Here is a 16,859-nt window from a genome sequence, read left to right as displayed (position 1 = left end):
ATTGATTTTACAACATAGAAGAGATTTCAGGTAAGTCTGCTATTGCTTTAGATGTAAATATAGTTGAAAACTGAAAGTGGATTAGAACTGCTGAAGGATTTCCCTGCCGTTGTTTGATACAAGTTCTTTATTCTTGATATGTGCATAGACATGACTTAAAATTCTTTCTACAGGAACATGTCTGATTTCAGGAGTAACCAATCAAGGATCCGATGATAGTTCCTCAGAGTAATATGGTTATGGGTTAAATGGATTGCATAATGACATTTTTTCCTTTGTCATTGTTGGTGAGTAAATGACTGAAACAATCTTCCATATAAAAAGGCGGATGTCCGACATTTTCATAGGTTGCTTGCTAGTAGAACCTTGAGTTGCACCTCGTTGACTTTCTGCAAATTAGAGTTCTAAAGCCACTTCTGGAGAATACTGTAATCCCCAAGGCCTACTTGGTCCATGCTGAATAAGTGGCTTGACCCCAATCCTCCCTCTTTTGCTGCTCATATTACCCAAGGAATATGTGATGTTTAGGGCAAGTCTAGGAGAGGTCAATCCTAAAATAAAATTGACAAAGCCTTTTCAAATTGAGGGGAGAAAAAAAAAAGCCTCAAGTACATTTCAATCATCTCAAAATCGCAGTTAAAAACTTACATTATACAAGGAAATAGCAGCAGAGAATGGTTAATCTTAAAAAACCAACAGGGGGAAAAAAAAGAAGCCATTGAAAAAGTGCCATCCCACCCTTCCCCTTGGTTCCTTCCCCCAGGGTTTCATTAGAGACCCCAAGCATCTGAGAAATGAGAACAGTAAAGACACAGGGAAACTGCTCAAAGTCAGAACTTTGGGCAAGGTAAAGAAAAAGCTATAAATAAAAGCACAGAACTATTTGGTAAAGAATCAAAACTCTAAGGCATTTTCTCTTTAAATGGGAAAGCTCTGAAACTCAGATCTTGTTTCTAGAGTCACCCTGATCCTTTAGTTATAGGGCAATAAACTCAAGTACAATGAGTCAGGTGCCAGATAGGAATTAAAAAAAAAAAACAACCAAAAAAACCAAACACACCAACCAAACCCAAAAATGTTAACTGCCAATCAAAGTAAATTCTGCTCTTAGGGTAACAGAAGACACATAGGAAAGGGCTACTTGCAGAACATCTGAGGTTTTCAAGAAATTGTTAACACAATGGTTCCATTTCTGTTTACATTTAAAAATCAGAAGATTTGAGGATCTTGGAGTTATTAAAGGATGAAAGGAATATGACAGTGCTTTGAATCGTGATAATATGGTACCCAAATTTGGTGTTTATACAGCTCATTTAAAAAGGTAGTAGATTAAAAGTCGCAGGAAAAATAACAGAAAACAACAGAAACAATCCAGGTAGATGATGCAGCCTGGATACAGCAAGTTTAATGTCTCTGCTGTACACAGAATGAACACCCTTTCCCTCCTCATCCTTATGCTGGCAATAGGATATTCACTAGAAAATTTGAGTAGAGTCCATGAATAAAAAGATGGGCTCATATATCTTAAAGGCTCTTTTTAAAAAGGGTTATTAAAACTTGAAGGATGCTCTAATGGAAAGGCAAAGGTATAGGCCAAGAGGCTGTTCACATTTTTAGTCCATTAGTCTTTGGCAGAGCCCTACCAAGGCCAAATCACCTAGGATGCGGAATGGCTGTGGGGACCTCCACAGGTTCAAGTGAGCAAACCCAAATGAACATGTTAGATTAAAGAATAAAAAAAAGATAAAGAAAAATCTAGAAACCCTTGAAGAAAGAGCTTTGCCCTGAAAAGAGAAGAGGGAAATGCTTGGAAGGGAGTGGGTGGGGGGTGGTCAGTGTGGTGATCTCTGCTGCAGTGCTGGGCAGGGACTTAGGAGTTGAGCCAAGGATGCCGGAGACACTCGGCAGCAGTGGCTCTCTTCTCAGGGATGAGCTCCAACATGGGCAGTAAGAAATCTGTGAAGCCAGCTGCCTCTTCCTGAGACCACTCATACTTCTCCACTAGAACTTCAAAAAGGCCCCAGGGTTTCAGCTTCATGATGTGTTTCAGGTCACCTTTTTTGGTGAAAAATTCCTTGGAATATTTTCCTGCCACAATGAGCTTGCGAGGCACCTTCCCCAGAAGTTCTATGATCAATGCAATGTGATCTTCATCTCGAGTATACTCTTCCCCTGAATGAGGTTCAAACAAATAGTCACCTGTGGCCAGTTCAAAGGCCATGCATGCTGTGCTCCAAATATCAGCAGGAGTATTATAGCCAGATCCTATCAGAACTTCCAGGGAGCGATATTGCCTTGTTTGAATGTCTTCAGTAAAATGTTTGTGCACCCAACAGGCGTTTCCAAGATCAGCAATCTTCACTTTGAGTTTTTCTGCATTTTTTGGCTCAAGGGGATTAACGAGGAAATTTCCAGCAGTGGATTTTCCTTTATTGTCCAGTGATCCATTATGTTCCTGCTCTTGCTCATCTTCACAAGGTATCTCTGCCCGAATGCTTTCTTGAAGTTGGCTGATGTCCTGTTCACCAAATGACTGGTCTACATTAGAGGAAGACTGGCACACCATGCCATCTGACACCTCAGAAGTTACAGGTGTACAAGAGTCTGTTTCTTCATTTGTGCTGCTGTCTCCATTTTGGGAGCTTAGGAAACTAGGTTCCTGCTTCAAATTTTGGACACCACAGTCATTAGCATTATGCAGATCCTCTTTAAGCCTCAATGTTTCTTTATTACTGTTCTCAGTATAATTTATGATTTCAATTATTCCATTGCAATTAATTTCTGCTGCACCACCCTCTACACCAGGTTCCATAAGTGTCTGATCCTGGTCAATGGAACTAGACTCTTCAAGTTTTTCTTGGGTCATTTTATTAGATGGGTTCTCTTTCAAGGGTCTTTCAACAGGACTCTCTGAATCTTCTTGCTTGTTAGGTCTTTTTTGCCCAGGGCCCGACTCTTTCTCCATTTCCTCAATTTCCTGCATTCGCTTCTCTAGTAATTCTGCCTGGCGCTTCTGCTTCTTCTTCAATTTCTTCTTCTTATTCTTTGACATTTTGTCAGCTGGTTTAGGTTGGGGAGCAGTACTGACTGCAGATCCTGAAGGTGGAGGAGCTCCAGATCGCTGCCATTCTGTTGCTTCTGCGGCCAGCCTCCGAATGTACTGCTCATTCACTGACAACAAGATGTTTTCCGGTTTAATGTCAGTGTGGATGATTCGGCACTTTGTATGTAAATAATCCAGACCCTGTAACACTTGCTGAATGATTTTTTTGACACAAGGCAGTGGAAGCCCCTGATAATTGGACTTGATGATCCACTTGAGCAGATGATGTCCCCAAACTTCAAACACCATGCAGATATGTGTTCCATTAACTCCTGATATTTTAAAGTCATCCAGTAGTTGAACGACCATTTCTCTATTTGGATCATTAGGATCTGAATTTCGAACTGATTTCAGCAACCGGATTTCATCTAGAGCTGTTTCAGTATAATGTTCAGCACTTTTAACTACTTTCATTGCCACAAACTTCTTCCTTTGAATATCCCATGATAACCACACTGTTGAGAAATGTCCCCAGCCCAACTTTCGGATTACATGATATAACAGATCTCCGATTTTCACAAGATGATAACCTCCTTTACAATAATCATTAGGGTCTTCCTGCTCATCATCATCAGATCCTAGAATCTCCTCTTCCTGCTCTGGTATATCACTCTCAGAATGGGGAGCAGAGCCTCGGTGTTGAGTTTCAGATCTTTCCGCTCCATGGCCAGACCCGTAACCGCCAGGCGCCTGCGCACTGGAGTGGCGGCGAATCGGGCTCCCCTTAAATTCTTATTTCAAAATAAAATCCTGACTCAGTCCTGGTCTTGCCCCTAGAAACTTTTCCATGTTAGTCTTCTGTTCCTTCCATCAAGTCCACAGTTGTCAACTCCACTCAGTTCCATCAACACCAGTCAGCACTGTGCCTGTGATCCAGCCTGTTTTGTCTCTGGATTGAGGTCACCTTCCTCACTTTGCTTTCTTAGTCAATATTCAGCCGGGGTTTCATACTGGCTGGGAGGGGTTCATTGAACTCCTTCCACTGCTGTGTTGTGGCAACTGTCCATACCTTCAGCTTAGCACTCATAACAATGGATTTGCTTACATGTTTGCCTACTCCACCAGCACAAACTCTCCACTGATTAAACTTTTTTTTTTTTTTTTTTGACTAATGCCTATGTTAAGCCAAGAGCATAGCTGTATTTCTTAGGTATCCAATAAATACTTATTGAATACATTTGGTAGAAGAGCTTATTGTTTGGGAACTATGTAAAGGAATTGAAAAAGATGACTTCCAAGTCCTTTCTAACGCTCAGGTTTTATGTTGAAGATATCAGTGTCATCTATGTTATTGAACATCATATCTCTTTATGACTCCCAGACCTGTAATTTCAAAGCACTCATCCACCTGACTTTTAGGTCAAAATGGTCACCTGTTATATAGCTTTATTTATTAGCTGAGTTGGCAACTCAACTTCAACACAGATGCTCCACAACTTACCATGGGTTACATTCTAGAAATTCATGGTAAATTGAAAATATTATATGCACTAATACACTTAAGGCACCAAACTTTGTAGCAGAGAAACACAGTACACTGTAGAATACCAATTGCTTACCCTTGTGAATGTTTAGCTAACTGGGTGCTGTGGCTTGTTATAACTAGAAAGCATCAGAAAACAGTATCATAAGGTGCATTATTTGCCCAGTAAAAAAATTAAAATTCAAAATTTCAAGTACAGTTTCTATTGAATATGTATCACTTTGACAGTATTTAAAGTGAACAAATCGAGTTGGACTATTGTAAGTTAAACCACCTTAAGTTGGGACCAATTACATGCCCCAAATTAACTTCCTTTCCCACACAACCTAGTCTATCATTCTAACTTTCTGTATTTATTAATGACACCATTCTCCTCTTTAAAACATTAGCGTGGCACCTCTCTTCTTTCTAAAATCACTGCCTAATCATATGGATTCCTCTTTCTCAAAAACTTGGTTCTTTTTCTCATTCTCTGCTCCCAGTTTCCAACAGATATCTGTGACTTTAATTATCATTTATTTCATCCTGACTTGAATGATTTATTGTTATTTATCTTCTATCTGGATCCTGTAAGATTTCTGTATTATGGCTGCAACTCCTGGGACTTTCAGCACAATGACTGCAGATAGATAGCAGGTGCTCAACAACTCCTTGTAGCGTGGTTAGAAGAATGTCCAGATGTTAGGTATCAGTGGACTTGATAGCAAGGATCTTGTTTTGCACTTTTTATTTTTCCACTCCTTTTCCTCATATAGTGAAGGGCATAGCAACCGGGAAAATACGTATTTTAAAATTAAATACTGCATCTGTTATTGTTACTCGGAGTTTCTGTAACAACTAACTGGCTGCAGTTTTAAAAATAACAAGCTCAGATATTAAAAACAACAAGAAAACAACTACACCCCCCAGAACCACAACTGCTTTAGATTCAGCTCCCAGCTAAAACCTTCCAGGATCTAGGTTTCCCACCCCTTCCAGTGGCCTGATGTGCTGCGAGGGCGGAGCAATGAGAAAACCCAGCCTGAGGAGCTGAAAGCGAGAGCAGTGGGATGAGGAAAGTCCCGGAAGTCATTCAACAGAGCAAGCGGTCGCCTCAGCGGGATCGCTCTGGGCAGCAGTCCCAACAATAACAGGCTCTCGGGGGCGGGGTCCGGGGGCGGGAGTTTGGGGGCGGGACCCGGATTGGTGGAGGCGGGTGGGACGCTTCCGAAGGCCGAAGGTGATTGGAGGGGGAAGATAAGGGGCGGTGGCGCTCGAGGAGTGGGTCCAGGAGCTAACGGGTTGACAGAGGAGAGAGCGTTCTGATTGGGTGGTACAGAAAGAGACGGACTGGAATTGACTGTGGATTGGTTGTGGCGGGTCAAGAAGGCGTGGACCGCTCGAGCGAGAGGGAGCTCGAGGGAGCGGGCGGCTGGCCTGCCTGCCAGCTAGCCAGAGCCGCGGGCGAGCGCGGCGAGCCGGTCCGGGTGTGGAGCGCGGTGTAAAAGGCGCGTTCCTCAGCTTCGCCGCTGCCGCTCTTAGGCGGCCCGAACACCCCGCTTCCTTCCCTCCCCTCCCCTGCGCTCCAGCCTGGAATCTCGAGGCGGGGAGCGGAGGGAAGGGACGAAGGAGAAGGTGAAAGCGGGGTGAGTGGCGGAGGGGTCCCAGCGCGGGGCGAGGCGTGCTCTGCCTTTCGCTCTCCCGCCGCAGCTGCAGCTTCTTTACCCGGTGCTGCGGCCCCGGGGCGCGCGTGGCTGCTGGGCGTCCGCAGTATGCAGGCGGACTGCTGGCAGCCGCGATGGCGAGCCGGGCGGTGGTGAGAGCCGGGCGCAGCCCGCGGTGTCCCCGAGTCCGGGCCGCAGCCGCCGCCCCCGCCTGGGCCCCGCTCCCCCTCTCCTGCTCCCTCCCTCCCGGTTCCAACTCCTCCTCCTCCATGCCTCTTTTCCTTCTCCTCTTACTTATCCTGCTCTTGCTGCTGGAGGACGCTGGAGCCCAGCAAGGTGAGTGGTCCCCAAGGAGTGCGCGGCTCCCGGAGCTCCTAGGGTGACTGGGTCGCGGGGGGAGCCTACTCCTGAGCGCCGATTCTTCTGGCTATTAAACGGGTCTACAGACGCGCAGGGGAGGCGCGGTGCGACTAGAACGTGGCCGGACCTAGCTGGGCACTAGGAAGGTTGAATTGGAAAGGTGGGCTCTGTCAGCCTGTCCTCCAAGTTGGTGCGGCTTTACTTTTGGCCAAGCCATTCATTTCTCTGAAAAGAGCGATGTGAGACCCTGCGATGGAAGCCTCTTTGATATTGGATCCTTCTGGGGAGATTTTTTTGGGAGGAGAAAGGGAACTTTCTGACTTGTGATCCCAGAAGTTAAGCCCTGCAGATGGACGGACAGAGTAGGATCCTAAGCAAGGAAATTAAACAGCATCTAAACCTTAAAGACAACTAGTGGAATTATTAGCTCCTTGTGAAAGTGCCCGGGTTCTGAAGGGAATTAAGCAGGTTGTGGTTTCTTAGTCTTGGATTTAGAACATGTTCTTTATAATCCTTGCCTGTATATTGACGCCTTGATGAAACACTGGCCCCAACTGTCATGTTGCGCAAACGGGATCGTTCCACATTAAAAGGGTAAGCCTTTCCAGAAAGGCTTAAAAAAACAAAACTTTTTTTCCATCTACGATCCTTGAGAAACCTATGCCAGAAAACGAGTAAAAGTGTATATTAAATAATCATTATAATGGAAAGAGTATGCAGGTTTTTCTTTTTTAATTTTTTAGTACTGTTTTAGGCAGGGTATCATCCATTTTTGGACAGTTTGGCATCAGTTATTGAAGACTTTTTATTGCATTTCCCTTTTTATTGCAATGAGGAGAATAAGCATTGGACTGTTACTAATTGCCTACAGGATTTTATTTAATTGATCTTCAGGTTTAAGTCCAGCTTAATTGCTGTCGTGGCTTTGAGTGAAGTATGGGATCAGGACCATGAGACTGTTATTGAGAAGATGCTGAAATTTTCACAGGCATGTGGAAACAATGTCTAAGAAAAAATATGTTTGGTAAACTGAACTCTAGATACAGGCCCATTTCTACATAGTGTAACTTAACATTGAGATACTTAGCATGAAGGTTTCATGAAATCCTTTCAGCTTTAAGACTATGCATCATTTCCTTCCTGGTGGAATGGTAGGGGAATGGCTTATATGTGGCTAACACTAATAAGAGCTTACTTTGGGACTGGCACAGGACTAAGTCGTTTATGTAAATTAACTCTTAATACTCACCTCAGGTGAGATAGGCATTGTTATCCCATTTCCAATGTAAGAAAACCGAGGAGGAATACAGGTGCCTTCATACAGAAAAGCATATGACAAGTAGAATACTTTCACTGTTTTACTTTTTCTAGATCTGAAAGTGTTTGTATCATGTTTTTAAAAATATCTTGCAGTATTGGAGTCAGTTACATATCTCCTCCCCAAGAGACAACTATCTTGCTTTTAGAATTTCTCATGCCTGTACTAACTGAATATACAACATTACCTTATGTTTTAAAGCATCTATTTTTTGCATCATTTAAAAATTTTTTTTTAGTTGTAGATGGACACAATACCGTTATTTTATTTATTTTTATGTAGTGCTGAGGATTGAACCCAGTGCCTCACACATGCTAAGCAAGCACTCTACCACTGAGCTACAATCCCAGCAAATATCTTTTATAGTGTCAGCTTAAACATCATATAGATTAAAACAAATAGAAATGGTACTAGTAATTAAAAGACTTGATTTCTAGTTCTGCTAAATTGAGTATATTTTGTTAAGTCATTCCCTTTGCACCTCAGTTTTCAACATTGTGTATGTGAGAATTCACTCATAGCTCAATGAAAATGAAATGATAGTATTCAAAAGTTTTGTAAAGGGAAAAGCAAGTATAGTCAAAAATGATTAGAATTATTAATCTTGAGTTACTAAGTTGGTGAATTAAAAGCTAGCCATTTGAAAACTATGGGATTTGAATCTCCTAAAATTTTTAAAAATATGTTTTGTACACAAAAGGACCCTAGTGTGATTTCTGATGTAATTCCTTTTATGCCAATCTTAAACAGCCTAGCAGATTGCTTCAGGGTCCGCTAGTATTTCTTCACATAATCTGAAAAGAAGTCTCATTTAAAAATCAGAAGCAGCACTTTAAAAACTCCCATAGAATTTTAATAATGAGCATGTCCATATGTAATATTAAGTTACAAGGTGTAGTTTTTAACTCTAAGAAATCTTAGAAGACAGGGAGGAAATAGTGTTAACAGTTGTCTTTTGGTGGTAGAATTGTGTGTAATTCCTTTTTTATGCTTTTCCAAATTCTGTGGTGTTTGTATACAGTCAGAATAAAAAAGAAATTGAAAGAGGCTTGGGGTCATAGCTCAGTGGTAGAGCACTTGCCTCGCTTGCATGAGGCACTGGGTTAAATCCTCAGCACCACATAAAAATAAATAAAGATATTGTATCCATCTACGACACACACAAACACATCCTCTCTTCCAACTCTTAAAAACAAAAACACACACACAAAAAAAGAAATTGAGAAAGTGTTTTTTGATGAATAGATTTTTTTCTTTAGCCAACCTACTTAGAAAAGCATTTAATGTGTCTGTAAAGGTAGGACTATGATTCAGGGTTTCTTTTCTTTTTTGTTATTTTAAAGTCTTTCCAACATTTTTTTGAAAGAGTGGAATATATTACCTTCATTCCAATTAATGCCATTCATGGCCATAGCAGAATATATTATCTTCATTTCAATTAATGCCATATGTAGATAGCTATTCCTCAGCAGATTTTTTTTTTTTTTTTGCTGACAGTGATCTTTCTCTTAATTTGGCTCAGAATAGAATTTATCATTTGTTTGAAAACTGCTGGCCTCTCACAACAGAAATGTATTTTAACCATTTTATTTCACTAGAACTTATAAATATACTCTGTTTGCATCTATTTACTATCTTGCTCTTTTAGATGCAGTTTATTATATATAGTTTTGAGTTCTAAATTTGATATTAAGTTCATCTTCAAAAATTTTTAAAAAAACTTTCTGTAAAATATATATATATTTAAAAAACTTAAATTGGTTAAATTTATGCTGAATACATGTTTACTGCTGTAATAAATTTAGTTAGTAGGCAGTTGATGGTCTACTATGATTGAATTTATGTCTTCAGTTTACATTATGATTGTAGGAATTTGAGTTATCTCAGGAGTTTGACTTCCTCATTTGTATCATGGAAGGCCTGCCTACCTTCTGTGAGAACATGACTTGATTGTAGTAATATATCGGGGAATTAGTTTTTTAAACCCATTAAAACTGACTTGTTGAGCTGGGGTTGTGGCTCAGCAGCAGAGCGCTTGCCTCACACGCATGAGACACTGGTTTCGATCCTTAGCACCACAAAAAATAAATAAATAAAATAAAAATAAAGATCTAAAAAAAATTGAATTGTTTTGCCTATTAATGTGACATGTTGGTGAGAGTATTGATTTTTTTCTTTGCTACCCTAATGAGCCTATGAAACAAATTGGGTACGTTCTAAAAAGGAATTGCTTGGTTCTACAATGATACTGGAATTAAATGTTCAGAGTTTATAATCAGTCTAGTGATGTATTTACTGCCTTGTGACACAGGTAAATGTATTTTTGAACAATAGTGGTGAATTGGAAGAAGTGAAGAACTTCTCTCTGCAAAGAAACATGTATTCTAATTTTAACATTAGGCTAATTAAACTTTTTCATTCTTTTCTTGGTCTGATTAAACATAAGGGCTCTTTTATGTACTGTGTTCAGAGGCAAAAATCAAAACTTCCTTTTCTGTTATATTTCTCATTAATTTTGTACAATGGTAATCAGAATCAGCACATGTTCCATGTGTGCTAATGACAGGATTTTAGTTCTTCATTCTTAGGGCTTATAAAGGAAAAGTTGACTATAAAGTTACAGGTTAATGAGTTTTAGATTTTCCAGTGTTATATGCAAAAAGAAAACATATCACTCTGGAGATGGTTAAAATTCCATTCAGTATCAGAACTTCATTGTTAAAGAAAAACGAGGGAAAAAAAAAAAGAAAGCTTTAAAATGGTGAAATTGGTGTAAGTGAAAGTACTTGTACTAGAATTAACATGACAGATGAATGAATTAATTTCTGAAAGGAAAAGGTCAGATCATGTAAGATTGTGGTTACATAGGGTAGATTTTAAATTTAGGACTACACTTAGCAAAATGATCCTGAGATGTGAAAGCTGAGGTGATCATGATCTCCTTGAACATTGAACACATGCAAATGGACAATTTCCACCTTCACTTCTTAATTTGTTAGAAGGATGTGGTGTGATAACATAGACTGGAAGTATTAGGAAAATCTTTAGAAAGATAGTGATATTTCCTAAATGTGATTGTTAAAATATGAATTGAGACAAGTAGATGATTTTTTTTTTCTTGTGTGGCTCCTGGATCTGGGTTACTTTATAACAACCTATGGTCATAGCATTTTTTCATCTATTTTAAAAACAATAATAGTTATGCAATACTAAAACTAGAATTGTGGATGATAATTATCCACAATTCTGCTTTCTAATTTATCAACCAATTTTTCACGTTCCTGTGTATTACCTGATCACATACCTTAATAGGGTGTTATGTTCTGTAGATATTATGTTGAAATTATTTTGTAGCCTAACATAAATAAGCATACTTGCAAAACACAACAAGATAGCAATTTTAAATGTAAAATTTCATCACAAGGTGGCATTCATTATTTATAAGGTAATTACTGAATCATTCAGAAATGTGACTGCATTATTTTATTTCATTTGAGTAAATTTGTTGTTCTTGATAGAATCTTTGAGAAAGTATTTCAGTTCAGAATATTAGTTTAGTAGCATATAATGTTAATTTTCCAGATTATTATTTGGGTTAAACTGGTATATAATCCTTGAAGACCAAAAATACAGATATTCAAATAAACTCTTATTTAATGAATGCCAGTGCAGTATCCATTGAAGCAGATGAGATAATGGGTGATTTTTAAAGGCTACTGAAACTTCACCTAAAATACTTGAAAGGTATTTAGTTGGAAGAGTATCAGTTAGTTACTTGAATTATAGGGAGGACCCCAATGTACAGGTTCTCTCAACTACTCTCTAAGGAGAGTGTCCCAGAATTCCCAGCAAAGCATTTGTTGAGTAGAGTATATGCAGCTTTGCAGTTACAATGAATTTGCTTGGAATTAAAGAGAAGCTGTTAGCTCTTTATTATTCTCTCATCAAGAGCTATCATGAGCTCTCAGGAGAGTGCACATGTGTCAGTATAACCCTGGGATATGCATAGGAGACTAAAACATTGACATTGTCTTAAGAGAATCTGCAGTTCAGTTAAGGAGGCAATGTTCAAGTTGGAATATAAATATGTACTTGTTAGGCTAGCCACAGTCCATGTGATGATGGAGTATTGCCTTTCATAGTGATATCCATAGTGTAACCAGCAGTTCCTTTATCACTAATGAGATAGATTCCAAACTAATTTGCATATTGTATATAATTTTTTCACAGTCTGGTCCTTCCCTCCCATTTTGTCCTAATTTCATGCCGGCATCCCTTATATTTCATAGTTAAGATAGAAGATTGAGCTGCTTTTTATTCCTTGAGCATATTAAACTTCATGCCATTTTGCCTTTTCTTTGTACTGATTTCTTTTCATATGCAATTTTCCCTGCTTAGAATGTCCTTACATACTTTCCTTGTCTTAGTAAAACTCTAACCATCCTTCAGAATCCTTCTTAGGCATCATCACCACACATTCATCTCCAGATAGTACTTTCCACACTCTATTTTAAGTTATTTGTTCTTGTCAGTGGAGAGAGTTTTAAGTCATTTTCTTATTTCTAATATTTATCATGCTGTCTGTAGGGAAGACTGGGACACAATTTTTATTCACATGTTGATTCACTCATAAAAATATGTGTAGTAATTATTCCATTTCTGGACTGGATCTTTTGCCCTGAGTGCATTATGTGGTGTTAGTCCTTGGGTACCTGCATGTGCTTTGTGCTGTTGGCCTTTGTCTAATCCCCTAGTGAGCCAACAGTGCAGGAGACTGGGCTTCTCAGTCCCTGAGAAATAGAGCCCTCTCTTGAACTTTACTGCCTGCTTGCTCATGGCCAAGTAATCTGCTTTGTCTTTTCTGGCCCTTCTCTCCCCAGGAGCTAACCCCTTTGCTGTACTCCCATGTCTAAAGAGGAGTTTTCCTTCAAGCTGGAACTCTGAATACAGGCATGGCTAATTTAGAAAACTTGGCTCCTCTTAAACAGGTGATTATAAAAACAGCTACAAAACCTAATCAATGCCAGGAAGTTGAATGAACTCCTTTGCACACTATCCCAAATTCAGACTTAAAGAGCCATCTCCAACATGAGGAAAGTGCCCCTAGTTTTGATTCTAGTAGCAGCCCTCCTTTTTCCTTGCCAGGTTAGTAGGGAAAACTGGGACAGAGTTTTCATTTGCATGCTGATTCACTCATAAAATTTTACTTTCTAAACAGATTTGATACCAATTTTCAATATTTTCTAAAAAGAGAGGTGAGTTAAACATTTTAAAACATTTAGAGTGGTGACTAGATCTTAAAATATGACATGGCTAGCATTACTGTCCAGGTGTGTCTGAATCCAAAGCCTCCGTGCTTTTAGAGAGTATTCAGGTATTTTCAATAATCTGATATCAGGGTAGTATATAGAGGAGACAGGCTGGAAAAGTCAATGGGGACCATATTATGGAGGACTTTCTATTGAGGGGCTGAGTAAGGAGTTTATACCTGAGAGATTAGGCACATATGCTATTCTCACACAGTCCATTGTCCATCTCTAGGTGTATTCTCTTTTAAGCTCAGGTAATCAGGTGCATTTTGTCATCAGTGTTCTTGACCTGGGTCCTTGGCAAATCCCAAACTTGGGCCTGCCTATGCTAAAAGCTCCACTGTCTGCTTTCTCTGGCTACTGGAGACAGTCATGTGGCCATCAGATCTGGCATAAATGAGTGCTTCCTATCAAATCTCAAATGGAGAATTCAGCTTAGCAGCATTTTGTAGAGCTGAGCTCTTGCCATGCTCCTTATTCCTGTAAAATATGACTCTGCCTGACACCTCCCCTTTTCTCCTTCCTGAAACCTTGTCCTCCTCCACGTTGTCCAGCATGATGTTTCATGTGGGAGTGGAAGTTTCACTTTTATCTGTCCCTCTCTTTTTTTTTTCTTTTTTCTTTTTACTTTCCAGGTGGCTTGTACCTCCTTTTTTAATGACTCACTTTGTAAAAGGTAGACTACCTCTGTGCTGAACATTTTCTTAGTGTTGGCGTATAGTAGACTTTTGCTACATGATGAATTTCTTGTTTTAGTCCCTCGTAGTCTTGGTTCTGCTGTATTGAAACTGTCATCTAAACTGTTGGATTTTTTGTTTGGTTCGGTTTTTGTTTGGTCTGAAAAGCCTGAGAGCTTTGTCCATATTCATTATTTTTTACCTCAGAGGTCTTTGAAGGTATGGAGATTTTGAACTCAGATGTACCTGGATTTAAATACTGACTCTGTCAAGTTTTGAAGTCCACATACTATTCTAAATGTTTTAAAATACATAACTCTTTAGAATGTACTGAGGGTTGGGATAAAATTATTCATATAGTCAGTACATTTTTTTTGTTCAAAAGAGTGAATCAACATATGAAATGATAATTTTTTCCCCCTACTTTACAGTTCAATCTCCTGTTTTCATGTGTTTGCTTTCTAATGAGAATTTTTCATCTTCTGCTTCTTATTCCATGCCAGTTATTGATTAGAGAAGTTCCATCCTGGCTTAATGAGGGGAGTCAGACCCTACTGTAGAGGACAGTGACAGCAAGGCATGATTATCCATATTATTTTTCTCTTAATTGGCCTCTTTAATTGGCCCAAACTTTAATACTACTTTTGTTCCTTCTGTTTTGATCTTTGCTCTGACTTTCCTGCTTTTTAATTTTTTATATATTTCACCTTCTTTCTCCACTCTCTCTACTTATTTTTGTTTGTGGTTTATCTCTTCACTCCTGACTTGCCCTTGTTTCTCAGGGTTGGGCTCTGCATCCGACAAGCTCACTCTCTGAATGCACAACATACATTCTGTTGCATGGGTAAAGGAAGACTTTTCTGGTTAGGACTCTTAATGTTATAGGCGACAGGAATCCAAGTCTGCTGAAGGTAGAAGGGGATAATGTTGGGAGGATACTGAGGTAACTTATAGAGTAGAACTGGACTACCCTAAGCCAAGGGGAAAACAGGAATGCAGCTGGACTTCAGGAACGAAAGACTCAGTGTAGTTCTTTCTTTGCTTCATTTTTGCTTTTTCTGCATAGGAAAAGTCATGGCTACTGGCAGTCCCTGAGGCTTGCAGCTCTAACCAGAGAAAATTTGGGATTTTCCTTATTGTACAGGTCTCAAATTGGAGGCAAGTGTGAATTGGCTTCACATTGGCTAAGGGTAAATCAGTATCCACCCATGCACCAGTTAACTAACCAGGGCTATGAGGTCATAATGAAAGGCAGGTACTAGACAGAGGCATCCTTTTTAAGGAGAAAGTCTTGCATTTAATAAAGAGTCTACTGTATTTTGAATAACTAGACCCTTGGGAACATGGGTGGTATTAACTCCATGTTCAAGTGAGATTACATGGGATTATAGAGGTTAAGTGCCTGATATTTCAAAAGTTGCCTATCTGACTCCAAAGCATTTCTAAGATATATGTGTATCTCACTGGCTTACCATTAGACTTGTTTGGGTTTGTTTCTGAATTAAACAGCATGTGTTAAGAGCCTCATATGTTTGTTTTGTGTGTATGGCTTATAGGTGAATAGAGTGCATTGCCTTCCTAACGGAGTTTTATATTTGGTGTGGTAAGCTGACATAGTATGTATAATCAAGCATATTAAACACAGTAAAGAGAGTATGATAATAGAAATAAGAAAGACTAGGGGCTTCAGAAAGGTTCCACAGAGAAGATAACATTGAGTAGGGTTTGCCTTGGATAGAGGAGGAAAGGCATGATCCTCAGCCGAGGGGAACAGCATGTATATTGACAGGTGAGAGTGTGAAGAGGAGAAATCGCCCACAGTTCCACAGCTGGAACAGAGAGGTCATGTGGCTACTCAGGAGATGACACCAAAACTGGAAACAGGGGCTGGAGTATAATATAGACTGTGTGTCCTTGCAGAAGTGTTTGAATTTCATTGTATAGTGAAAAACAGTTGAAGAATTTTCAGAAAAGGAACCTATGTGGCCCTAATATTACTAATGTTAAAGTTAACACTAGCAGGAGTGCAGGTAATAGGTTAGAGGAAGAAAACAGCAGAGTGAATATATCTGTTGCAGAACAGGGCCTGCGCTGGTCAGAGGAACAAAAGTTAGAGATACTTAGGAGATAGAAATTATCAAATTTAATGACCGATTGAGTGTGAGAGCAGGAACTCATTAAAAAAAATACTTTTCTGTAATCTTCTCTCCACTTATGTTAGTTCATGAGGATTTCTTGCCTCTTTACCACTATTTCTCTCTCTCATACACATACACAATAAAATACCCATAACTTCTCTGTATAACTCATTATCCCTGGAATTACTTGCCACGTCTGCTCTCCTATATTGTAAACTCTCAAGACAGGGTTCTTGCCTGTCATTTTCACTGCGTTGCCTAGTTCAGAGTCTAATATGGGGAAAATGTTCATTGGATGCTTGGAACATGTTTTGTTTGAAAAGCTGTGAAATTTGAGTAATATTCTAAGTAGATAACATGTTCGAGGATTGAGAGATTGGGGACTTTGGAGCTTTGTGTACTTGGTGGCAACTGAAGTTGGGGTTGCAGATGAGATTGCCCACACAGAATACAGAGTGGAGGAAAACTCTGAACAGCAGCAGTACCAACAGTCAGTAGAAAGGTTATAGGAAGGTATGCAAGAGGTGGTAGTTAGAGAGCTACAAGACGTATTAAGAGTTTTAAGAACAAGGAAGAAAAAATAAGAAAGGAAAGAAGAACAGTGAGGAGAAGGAAGTAGCAGCCGTGTCAGATGTTGTAGAAATGTCACTGAAGATAAAGGTGGAAAGGTATCCATTGATTTTGGCAGCTTAAAAACAGCTTTAGTGACTATTTTCAATGGATAGATAGATCTCTGTGTTGGTTCCCTAGGGCAACTGTAACTAATTGCCATTAGAATGGCTTAAAACAGATATCATCTCATAGTTAGGGACGCCAGAATTCTGACAT

General features: G+C 39.5%; 2 protein-coding genes across 4 annotated transcripts in view; one reads left to right on the top strand and one right to left on the bottom strand.

The window, feature by feature from the left end:
* Nucleotides 1-985: 985 nt before the first annotated feature.
* On the bottom strand, nt 986-3,617 carry LOC308654001 (SRSF protein kinase 1-like). The gene has a single exon (XM_081302799.1). It carries the CDS (start codon nt 3,515-3,517, stop codon nt 1,871-1,873), a length of 1,647 nt encoding a protein of 548 aa, XP_081158925.1. The 5' UTR covers nt 3,518-3,617; the 3' UTR covers nt 986-1,870.
* Nucleotides 3,618-5,939: 2,322 nt separating this feature from the next.
* DCBLD2 (discoidin, CUB and LCCL domain containing 2) overlaps nt 5,940-16,859 on the top strand; it is an 83,831-nt gene continuing 72,911 nt past the window's right edge. For 2 of the 3 annotated variants that reach the window (XM_081302610.1, XM_081302609.1), the window contains exon 1: nt 5,942-6,565. In XM_081302610.1, the coding sequence (XP_081158736.1) occupies nt 6,364-6,565 (202 nt within the window). In that variant the 5' untranslated portion in view covers nt 5,942-6,363. Of the gene's footprint in view, nt 6,566-16,859 lie in introns of all 3 variants that reach the window. The other variant, XM_081302611.1, reaches the window with a different exon arrangement.

Source organism: Spermophilus citellus (assembly GCF_964194105.1).
Source record: "Spermophilus citellus genome assembly, chromosome: 7".
NCBI classification, from domain to species: domain Eukaryota; kingdom Metazoa; phylum Chordata; class Mammalia; order Rodentia; family Sciuridae; genus Spermophilus; species Spermophilus citellus.
Note: the sequence above shows the minus strand (reverse complement) of the source record. Positions and strands in the feature narration are given on the sequence as shown.